This window comes from Malus domestica, chromosome 17 (assembly GCF_042453785.1).
Source record: "Malus domestica chromosome 17, GDT2T_hap1".
NCBI classification, from domain to species: domain Eukaryota; kingdom Viridiplantae; phylum Streptophyta; class Magnoliopsida; order Rosales; family Rosaceae; genus Malus; species Malus domestica.
Window position 1 is genome coordinate 15,450,206 of NC_091677.1, and position 11,515 is coordinate 15,461,720.

Here is an 11,515-nt window from a genome sequence, read left to right on the forward strand (position 1 = left end):
TTGACAAATTCAAGTGTTTTATTAGTACTAGTGTTTATGCATTTACACAAATTATTTAACAGTCATATGTAATTAAAAATGATATATTCTTTTTTTTTTTTTGGTTGCTTACTTAATTGTTAGATGTTAAATATGTTAAATAAATGCTACTTAGTACTACGGTCTAGTAGTATTTCTCTTCACTTGTAAGTGAGAGGTCTTAGATTCGATTCTCGCCAAAAACGAATTTAACCACATTATTGCTAGCATATTGTAAGGCTAAGTCCACTCTTTTCTCTTAGTGTAGACAATATCGGTTGTTCGAAAATGAATAAATATATATATATATATATGTATGTATGTAAGTGTATATAATGTGTGTACCGTAATTAGTCTCATATCGTTGACTCTCTATTTCCAACGAAAACAAAAGGTTGAAACGAAGAGGTGTAGGTATGGTGAGGGACCAGATGTATGTATTACAACTTAGCACCAAATGTGTCCTTTTGGTTGTCTTCATTTTGTTTATTTTCCGAGTATAGTTTGACTTTAACAAAAAAGATAAGAGTTGTGTTTTTGGGTTTTCCCATCATAAGAGTTGTCTTTTTCAATTGAAAGTTACTTTTCTTAAAACAATTGGTATTCGGAGGAGGTTTAAATTCGAGAACTTTTTCAATATTGAAAAAATAAGTAATAGGTTGTTTGCTTGTGCCACAAACAAATTGAACTTTTTAATCATAAGATTGTGTCATAGAGGAGTTTAATCTATAGTTTTAAGTTTTTTCCTATGCCTTGTCACCAAGGACTTTGTATTTTTTTGGTGTTTATGCCAAGAGACAATCCTAAAATAATCGGATCTTAGTTTGGAACTGCAAAGTAAGTTGAAAGACAAAAAGTAATGCAAGCAATGATAGAAAGGAAAGACGGGGAAGTAAAGGATGGTTAGATGTTCATCAAATGTTAATTAACAAGAAAGTAAATTGCATAAAAGGCTAATACTTTGAAAAGAAATGACAAATACAAGTGTTCAGGCAACGTTAAAACTTATTTAGGCAAAAATTGACTACAAACTTATTCAGGAAAAAATTGACTACTAGTAGGCAAATTCTTGCAAGCAAGGGAAATTTGTTTAGAAAGGAAGTTAATACAAAAAAGCGATTCTACAAGTGATATTGCAGATCTATAAAGAAAAAGGAAAACTAACAAAAAGATCTTGAAAACTTTGAGTTTTAATGATAATGACAAAATAAAGGGTAAAGTGAATAGTACCATGATTGACTTTTTAGAGTAAAAATGTGGTTTTTCGTTAAAGTGAACAGTACTGGGAGTTTTTCGTTAAAATTCCCTAAAGAAAATGAGTGTCTGAACAACAAAAAGAATTTGTAACAAGTAGGTTTGCAGAGCTTTGAAGTCTTTTTGTGTTGAGTGTCTTTTTGTGCTGAGCTTTGATCTCTTCCACCAAGATCATCGGATCAAGTGATTCGAACCCTTGAAATTTGATCCAATGGCTAAAAATAGGGGTCCCCTTTAAAAGTTATAATAATTTTAGCTATTAGACCAAATTTCAAGAGTCCGGATCACTTGATTCGATGACCTTAGTGAAAAAGATTCCTTTATACTTCCCTCTTAGTTCATTCCTTATGATCCAATAAGTTGCTGATTTGACTACTGCCAAAGGATGAGTTTTCATCTCGTAGCTCGAGTTTTTGTCCCTTTGAAACTACAATTTTTCCACCATATAGCAACTGTCCTCTGTGAAAATAAAAAAAAAATCAACTGAATTACCTTCTTTCGATGTGAAAAAGGGTATATTTACCGTCCACTTCGCTACATCATAAAGTACCTTTGAAAACTTGGACCGCACTAAGTCATTAGTTACAGGTCAGTGGGTTGGGCTAGAACGTGCCTAACAAATGTTTTCAGTCCAAACAACTCGACCTTAAAGGTGCCTAACAATTTGTGTGACTTTTTCAGTAAATTAAAATCAATATTTGATACTCTTTGTTTGTTATCTTTTTAATCTCTTTCCTTATTTTGGTTATACTTGTATTAAAAAAATGATTATGCTTGACATTAGTATACTATCTTATGATTTTAGAATGATAACCGAATTTGATCGTAAATATCAAATTTATAATAATATTCATAAAAATGATTATTATTGATGCGTAAGATTTAAGAAAACAAACTCAATTAATTAATTTATTTTATTACAATCAAAATAAACTTACTTTCTACACAATAACTTCTTAATAACAAACATTTAAGGAAATAGTTAACTTTCTATCTATATATATCCAAAGGAAGGTGATCACATTAAGAAAACAGTTAAGTTTCTATCAATATATACAGAAAGGAAGTTCACCTATACATTCGCCCATTGAAAGCATAGTTACGTTTCTATATACAGCTCTCTCTCTCTCTCTCTCTCTCTCTCTCTCTCTCTCTCTCTCTCTCTCTCTCTCTCTCTCTCCATTGAAAGCAGAGTTACGTTTCTATATGCAGCTCTCTCTCTCTCTCAAAAAGTGATGATATAAATAGGGTAGTGCTATCCACACTCATTTTTGCTTAACACACACCCTTCTTAATTTTCGACCATCAGATCAAATAAATTGAAGAAGATCATTGACTAAAAATTAACAAGGTATGTAGGAGGTAAAAATGAGTATGCGAATTACACTTCCTATAAAGATACATTGTGACTTATAAATTGCTTGCATGCGACAGGTACTTGATAAGAAGAACGAAATAAAGAATATTGAAAAATGTGGAAGCTTAAGGTCGCAGATGGTGGCAATGATCCATACATCTACAGCACAAACAACTTCGTGGGTAGGCAGATATTTGAGTTTGACCCTGAAGCAGGAACTACCGAACAGCGAGCTGAGGTGGAAGAAGCTCGTCTTCATTTCTACAATAATCGCTATCAGGTTAAGCCCAATAGTGACCTCCTATGGCGAATGCAGGTATACTTTAATTAGTTCGTCCAAACTTATAATGTTGTCAATTAGTTTACTTTGGAGTATTTTTCAAATATAGCCAAAAATTAACTCTTAATTTCAAAAATGTCACTTTTTATAAAAACTTTCAAATATATCCAAAATTTAACTTATATAGACACAAATACCCTCAAATTTAACAATTAAATAAATTAAAGGCTTTTTAGCTACTGTCGTCTCAAGCTCCGGTCTAACTTTTGCTTCTACACTCCACCACCACAACCCTATTCCCTTCGACCCCCTCATCACTGACATTGAGCGCCGTCGCGGTTACTGCAAGTAGGAGCAGCAGAATTTCAATCATGCCTTCAACGCCTTTTTTCTTATTAATATCATTTTTAATTTTAAATATAAAAATAATTTTTGAAGTTAATCCACATGTCGTTATATGATTGTATTTGTGAGACCCACGTGGTGCCACATCATCACACTAAAAGAGCAATTGATAGATTTTTCACAATAGAAAAATTCAAAAACACTACTATTGATTATCATTAATTGTTAAGGATCAAATTAAGGAGTTATGTCAATGTCACGCATCATTTTGACTAAAAAGCCTTTAATTTATTGATTGTTAAATTTGAGGGTATTTGTGTCTATTTAGGTGGAATTTTGGATATATTTGAACGATTTTATAAAAAGTGACATTTTTTAAATTAAAGGTTAATTTTTGGTTATATTTGATAAATAATCGCAAATATAAGCCACAATTTGACAAGAATAACATTTCCCACCAATATGAACCTATGATACTTATTTGATCATGTTTCTACTAAATGTTAGACCTGGCATTCATGTCATGTTTTTCGTGTTCGTGTCATTTTCGTGTCATATCCGATATCTTAACGAGCCATCTCGTGTAACACCTGTTAAAATAAACGGGTAAAATGACCCGACCCGAAATCGACCCGATAATATTAACAGGTAATATGACCCGACCCGTTACCCGTTAAGGATATATTTTAAACCAAAAAATAATCAAATGAAAAACATAATAGTAAATAAGTATATACATATCATATTGTCACATCCAAAACATAAAAACACATTTTTCTTTTAAGTATATTTTCACTTACCTAAAGTCTTTAATAGTTTTTTAATTAATGTAGGAGTGTAAAAAAATAAAGAAAAAATATATAAATGCTCGTAATGACAAGCTTTACAACTTTCATAAAGAGCTTAACTTCGAAATTCGCCACTATAATCATATAAATCATAGATCAAAATTTAACCGTTGATTGTTGTTTACATTTACGCTTCATTGTTCTCATCAAATTTTGTTTTTTTTCAGATTTTCTTTTTTGAAAACTTGATCTATTAAAGGATGCAGGAAGAACGTTTGGATCGTTGATATTATATTTAGAGTTTTACAATTAGTGAAAATATTGCTTGATGTTTATAAAGTTTCTACAAACTATATGACATCAACTCATATTTCAATTAATCGTAAATATCAAAACATGATATCAAAGATCTAAACCGTTCATCTTCTTACATCCGCCAGATGATCATGTTTTCAAAAAAGAAAATTTTAAAAATGAAATTCAATAAGAAGAATAAAGCATAAATGGCAATCGACGGTTAAATATAAATTTAAGATTTATGAATTACAGTGTTGGATTTCGAAGCTGACCCATTCATGAAAGTTGTAACGTTTGTCACTATGAGTGATTGTATTTTTTTTTTTTTACATTTTTTACACTTCTACAATAATTATTATTAATTTTATTAATTTTGCCCTCAAATAAAAAACATTATTGATGAAGATTTGGAGGATTTTAAAAATCTAAACGATAATGTAAGTGTAACCACTTGTGGAGGAATAATGATGAATCACGAGTGTTTATATATGCTTTCATATTTTTCATACTTGTATGTATGTCTTCTTAGTTCTTGCATATACAAAAACTATATTAGTTTATTTTAATTTCTGACAACAACATGTTAAGTAAAATTTATCCTAGTAATGATAATAAGGAACTCTCATAATAAAAATAAATAATGACTAAAACTTTTTTTAAAAAACTTATTTAATATAGAATATATTGTATATATTAATATGGCTATTGTATTTTATAATAAATCTTTTAGTAATTAAACTTTAAAATTATCAAAATAATTTTTTTTCTTAACGGGGTCAAAACGGGTTACCCACGTGTTACCCGCTTGTATACCCGTTAAGAACCCATTATTAACGGGTTCTGAACGGGTCACCCGATAATGACCCGATAAGTTATCGTGTTGACCCGAAACCCATTATTTTCGTGTCGTTTTCGTGTCATGTCAGAAACTGTCGGGTCTACTAAATGTGAGTTCTAGTTATCCTGGTTCCACCCATGTAGTTTTTAATTAGAAACAACACATGTGTCCACGCTATAGGTGTACCTACTTATCCACCACTTATCATTAACATACCGTATAAACTGTAAAATCAGACACGTTATTTTACTTTTTCACGTCATCTAAATATTATGTTTGCAAAAAAAAAAAATAATCAATTTAAATGTAGAGATTGTTTAGTCAACCATATGTAGGAGAGCACAATAAGATGAAAGTTCTAAGTTGTGTTCATCGAACATGATCAATGGTTTTGGTAACAAGTAACATTCTCATGATGAATATACCCATTCTTGGTACTAGGGTTTAATGATATTCCTCTTCACTTACATATGTTTGAATCTTGTAATGTCGAGTTTGATACCAATTTACTCCCCACCCCTTAATATAAATATACTCGTTCTTGGTTGGGGGCTTTTGGGCTTCTCCCAATCTTATTCGTAGTTGGGGAAAAGAAATGAGCCTTGTTCGGCAGGTGCATAGCAAGTTGTAAAAAGAACAAACCACCAAACAAACAAACAAACATCTACTTTTTGTCTGTCTTGTTTCTGGTACTTACAAGTTTTCATTTCCTATCTGATGGGCAACACCATAAAAATTTTAGGGTTTAATAACATTTATTTAGTAATAATAACATCATCATAACTTTAATCCTCTCATTTGTATCGCTCTTAATTTTATGTTCACTAACCGACAGTTACTAAGGGAGAAGAACTTCAAACAGACAATTCCCCCGGTGAAAGTTGATGATGGAGAGGAAATCACATACGAAAAGGCCACCGTTACATTGAGAAGGTCTATCCACTTCTTTTCAGCTTTGCAGGCTAGTGATGGCCATTGGCCGGCTGAAAATGCCGGCGTGTTGTTTTTCCTTCCTCCTTTGGTGAGCCTTTACTATTTACTATCATGTTATTTGAATCTCATGTTCCCGTTTTGGGGCTTAAAAATATATAGCACATATATTCTCAAGTTTTTACCAAAGTTCAAATTTTAGGGGGTTACTAATTACTTTACAATTTCCTACTCAAAATTTTCAGGTCATGTGCACTTACATTACGGGACATCTTAACACTGTATTCTCTACAGAACACTGCAAAGAAATTTTGCGTTACATAAACTATCATCAGGTACATAAATATATATATATATATATATATATACGTACGTACATATATACGTATGTATGTATGTGTACATATATATATATATGAGTGTGTGTGTGTGTGTATATATATATTATATATAATATATATATATATATGTATGTATATATATATATATATATGTGTGTGTGTATATATATTATATATATTATATATATATGTATGTATATATATACACATATATATATATACATATATATGTGTGTATATATATATTATATATATTGGCCTTTGTTCACACAAATTGCATCAAATTTTAATTTTTCAGAATGTGCTTATTTGTGTTAAACTACTAACAAGGGTTGCAGTGAAGTTGCCCAAGAGTTTTCACTTCTACATCCGAAGTCCCGCTCGAATAAAAAAAAAACACTGAATAAATAAAGCTAATTAATACGCATTACTTTTTCGGGTATTTCAGAACCAAGATGGTGGTTGGGGATTACACATTGAAGGACACAGCACCATGTTCTGCACAGCTCTCAACTACATTTGCATGCGTATTCTTGGAGAAGGCCCTGATGGTGGCCAAGACAATGCTTGTGCAAGAGCTAGAAAGTGGATTCTTGATCATGGCAGTGTTACCCACATCCCCTCTTGGGGTAAAACTTGGCTTTCGGTATGCCTATGTGCAACACTAAGACTAATTGCTTTTATTAGGATTCAGTTAACTGTTCTTAAATAGCACTATCACTATAGCAAATCGTCAACTACATATTGATACTTTATCTATACCCTATATAGCTGAATTACATGAGATTATTTGCTATCGATAACGGGGCAATATTGACAACGTATAAAGATGTATCACTTTTAATTCTTAATAATGTTAGTTAGACGCACAAAACTAACATTATTTTTTATACACTCCATAATAGTGGTGGGCCCCGATTAACAATATATTAACTCAAATATGACTTTACATGTAGCACACCAAAAATCATAATTAACCCTGAATATTTCGGTAAATTGCAGAATGGAGTCATATTTGGCATTGTGTGTCTAAATTGCGTTTACTTTATCAATGTAATTATACTTTCTTTTTATCGAAAATAAAACATGACTAGTTGCTTCAATTTAGTACTAGTGCTGTTTGAGAACACTGCACTGCAACTATGTAAGAGCATTTCCCTTTCTAATTAATCTTGCTTAATTGATTCTTGTAGATACTTGGTGTGTTTGAGTGGTCCGGAAGCAACCCAATGCCCCCAGAGTTTTGGATTCTGCCTTCATTTCTTCCTATGCATCCAGGTTGGCACCATTCTAAACACCACAAGTACAAATAATTCAAACTTTCACATGTTGATTGATTTAATTATTCTCTCTACCTATAGTCTTCTTTTTTAATCTGTTCTACATCATGCAAATGCAGCAAAAATGTGGTGCTACTGTAGGATGGTTTACATGCCTATGTCATATTTATATGGGAAAAGATTTGTTGGTCCAATAACATCTCTCACACTACAATTAAGGGAAGAACTCTATGCTCAACCTTATGACGAAATTAATTGGAAGGGAGTGCGTCATCACTGCGCTAAGGTGAGTTTAACTTGATTAAGTTAGCTGATTAGTTCATGTTTTCTTGTTAATAATTTGATTGCAGGTGGACATCTACTACCCTCATCCTTGGATACAGGACTTTCTATGGGATTGTCTGTACGTATGTACGGAGCCTCTTCTTACTCGCTGGCCGTTTAACAAGCTGATCAGGAAAAGGGCTCTTGAAGTAACAATGGAGCATGTTCATTATGAAGATGAAAACAGCAGATACATTACCATTGGATGTGTGGAAAAGGTGTTATGCATGTTGGCTTGTTGGGTGGAAGATCCAAATGGGGATTATTTTAAAAAGCATCTTGCCAGGATACCGGATTATTTATGGGTTGCTGAGGATGGGATGAAGATGCATGTATAACACATTTTGTTAATACATTACATGATACGATGAATTGTTCTTGATCCTTTTTTTCTGTTTCAAAAGCTTACTCTTCTAAATCATTGGAAAACATTATAAATTGATACATTTTATTGATACATGCAGGGTTTTGGCAGTCAACTGTGGGATACTGGTCTTGCCATTCAAGCTTTGCTTGCTTCCAATCTAACCGATGAAATTGCACCCACTCTTGCTAGAGGACATGACTTCGTCAAGAAATCTCAGGTTCGTTTTTATATAGTCAATTCAACTTTCATATTTGTAAAATGTAAATGTGCATCCATTATTTTGTTCTAAATAGTGACTGTTTTGGATTGATTGTTAAGGTCAAGGACAATCCGTCGGGTGACTTCAAAAGCATGTACCGCCACATTTCCAAAGGATCGTGGACTTTCTCTGATCAAGATCATGGATGGCAAGTTTCTGATTGCACGGCAGAGGGTTTAAAGGTAACAAATTCAACTTAGTTGTCTAAAATGTTATCTCAATTTTTCTCACCATAACCCCCTCTACAGTGTTGCCTGCTTTTATCGATGATGCCACCAGAGATAGTTGGTGAAAAAATGGAGCCTGAGCGGTTATACGATGCTGTCAATGTCCTAATTTCCCTACAGGTGACAACTTTTATTTCTGACAGTCATAGATATGAGTTTGATTTGCATTTTGTTGCCACAATCAGATTTGGATCTAATGCATGGCTGCCTTACTTTAAAAGTTTTGAAAACTTTTAACATTTCAATACATTTTTTCTTCAGTGCATGGTCTATTAGGTTTCTCTAGTCATTACAAATCTCACTATATGTCTCATTGTAGAGTAAGAATGGTGGCTTAGCAGCCTGGGAACCAGCAGGAGCAGCAGAATGGTTAGAAGTAAGAATTTTAAAAAATTGGAGTCATGTTGTCGAACTTAGTCAGATGCGTAAGAAACTAAAACTTTTTAAATCATTATTTAGTATATACTTACTAGGATATTGTCCATTTTTTCCCTTCAGATGTTAAATCCCACAGAATTCCTCGCGGACATTGTGGTTGAGCATGAATATGCTGAGTGCACTTCATCTGCAATCCAGGCTTTAGTTTTATTTAAGAAGTTATACCCTGGCCACAGGAAGGAAGAGATTGATCAATTTATTACCGCCGCTGCACTGTACCTTGAAAACGTACAAATGGCAGATGGTTCATGGTATATCATATGATTAAATCAAAATTTGATTATATAATTTTCTTTGATTAGAAACTGGAGAAGAAAAAGAACTTAGTGAAGAAACGTTTGCATAGGTACGGGAGTTGGGGAGTTTGCTTCATATATGGTACCTGGTTTGCTCTTGGGGGGCTAACTGCTGCTGGTAAGACCTTCAACAATTGTGCAGCCATGCGCAAAGCTATTAGTTTTCTACTCGCAATCCAGAAAGAGAATGGTGGTTGGGGAGAGAGCTACCTTTCATGTCCAAAAAAGGTAAAATATGAGAGGTGGATTATGATTGAAGCTAGCTGCAAGTATTTCTTAATTAATCTCATTGTCTTGGACTAAGTATTTCACTCTATGGCGCGTGATACAGGAGTACGTTCCTCTTGAAGGAAACCGATCAAATTTAGTGCACACAGCTTGGGCTATGATGGGTTTGATTCATGCAGGGCAGGCGGAAAGAGACCCCACACCTCTTCATCGTGCAGCAAAGTTGATAATCAATTCTCAGATGGAAAATGGTGATTTTCCTCAACAGGTATCTTGCTTACCACATTAGTTCCAACCAAAATTTTTAAAAAAAGTTGCCTTAGTATTACTTGCATTGCAAGCTTGACGAGTACGAATATGAAGCACAAAATAGCATATCATGTTGTGTTGTGTTGTTTATACGTATGCTCAAAATTTTACTTGAAACCTTGTATAACTTCTAACCACTAATTATGTATGGCAGGAAATCACTGGAGTATTCTTGAAGAACTGCATGCTACATTATGCAGCTTATAGAAATATCTTTCCCATGTGGGCACTTGCAGAATACCGCAGGCGGGTTCCGTTCGTTGATGTCTAAGCTTTGCAGCCATGTTCACGAAGAAAAGAATGTTTTGATTCATTGGAAAAGCTTTGTATTTCAGTTTAAGCGTTTGTAAATGGATTATAATAAGCTCATAGGCTTGATGTGTGCCATCTGTCATGTTGGATGAGTCACTAAGTAATCCATGTGCATTTGCACATGATCAGTTCTGTTTGTTCGGTAGCGGAGGTCCAACGGCTATAAGCCTATGGCCTCTCACACCTTACATGCTTGTAATGCTTTACCGAGAACTAAGGAATTGGTGTAACAGCACCATCATCTTCTACCTCTCTCCCTCTCCATTGTTCTCTGCAACCTTCTTCATTTCAATTTCTTGTTGAATGTTATTGCAGTAAAACCATCATAAACCACCTAAATTACAGAATCTAATATGGCTCAGAGCCTAGGTTCGATTAAACTTTCATCTGGGAGTGAATCTGTGCTTGTAGAATCAAGCTCACATTGAGCTTCATCTCTGCAATACTGAGCTTTATAAACATTGAAATCCATGAAACCCGAGTCTAACATGGCTGGATCAACTAGTTCTGAACTTAGTACAGCAGTTTTCAATGGAGAAAAATACTAACTCTGGAGAATCAAGTGGAAATTTTCAGGTCGACGGGCCGAGGGCCCACTCTAACAACACCGATACTGTCCCCACTTAACCACCTGCACAATCCTCAGGTGTGGGGTTTTATCACAAAAGGCCTCGATGTTAGTTAGAGAGGGGTATTTCTATTTAAAGCATTTTCACTTGGGCCCTCTGGCCGATGTGGGACAACACTGGGGTTCCAACACTCCCCCGCACGTGAGACCCCATTTATGGGTCACACGTGAAAATCCACATCGGCAACCACGTGGAGCCATTGGGGACTCACCCATCACGCGGGGCCATTGGGGACCCACCCAAACACGTGGCATCTTTGGCCTACGTGGACATCACGCGGGGCCAAAGGGGACCCACCCATCACGTGGCAGTACGGGCCCGCCTCCTGGCTCTGATACCATGTGGAAATTTTCAGGTCGACGGGCCGAGGGCCCACTCTAACAACACCGATACTGTCC

General features: G+C 34.4%; 1 protein-coding gene across 6 annotated transcripts; it reads left to right on the forward strand.

Annotated features, from left to right (window-relative positions):
• Nucleotides 1-2,297: 2,297 nt before the first annotated feature.
• On the forward strand, nucleotides 2,298-10,738 carry LOC103417397 (beta-amyrin synthase-like). Of its 6 annotated transcripts, none has more exons than XM_029097094.2 (16): nucleotides 2,298-2,623; nucleotides 2,707-2,945; nucleotides 6,013-6,198; nucleotides 6,353-6,442; nucleotides 6,897-7,094; nucleotides 7,642-7,726; nucleotides 7,848-8,014; nucleotides 8,079-8,384; nucleotides 8,517-8,636; nucleotides 8,738-8,860; nucleotides 8,927-9,025; nucleotides 9,225-9,281; nucleotides 9,404-9,594; nucleotides 9,690-9,867; nucleotides 9,971-10,135; nucleotides 10,331-10,738. In XM_029097094.2, the coding sequence occupies exons 2-16, from the start codon at nucleotides 2,745-2,747 to the stop codon at nucleotides 10,445-10,447; spliced, it is 2,283 nt and encodes a 760-aa protein (XP_028952927.1). In that variant the 5' UTR covers nucleotides 2,298-2,623; nucleotides 2,707-2,744; the 3' UTR covers nucleotides 10,448-10,738. The 6 variants fall into 6 exon arrangements, with proteins under 6 accessions (XP_028952927.1, XP_028952928.1, XP_028952932.1 ...); XM_029097095.2 differs by having other exon boundaries at nucleotides 8,112-8,384; XM_029097099.2 differs by lacking the exon at nucleotides 8,079-8,384.
• The last annotated feature ends 777 nt before the right edge of the window (nucleotides 10,739-11,515 follow it).

Excerpts from the sequence above, each read along its gene's own strand:
- LOC103417397 (XM_029097094.2), top strand. The coding sequence starts at position 2,745 with ATGTGGAAGCTTAAGGTCGCAGATGGTGGCAATGATCCATACATCTAC. Across the intron at positions 6,443-6,896 it reads GTTACATAAACTATCATCAG|AACCAAGATGGTGGTTGGGG; the intron begins GTACATAAATAT and ends CGGGTATTTCAG. Across the intron at positions 7,727-7,847 it reads ATTTCTTCCTATGCATCCAG|CAAAAATGTGGTGCTACTGT; the intron begins GTTGGCACCATT and ends ATGCAAATGCAG.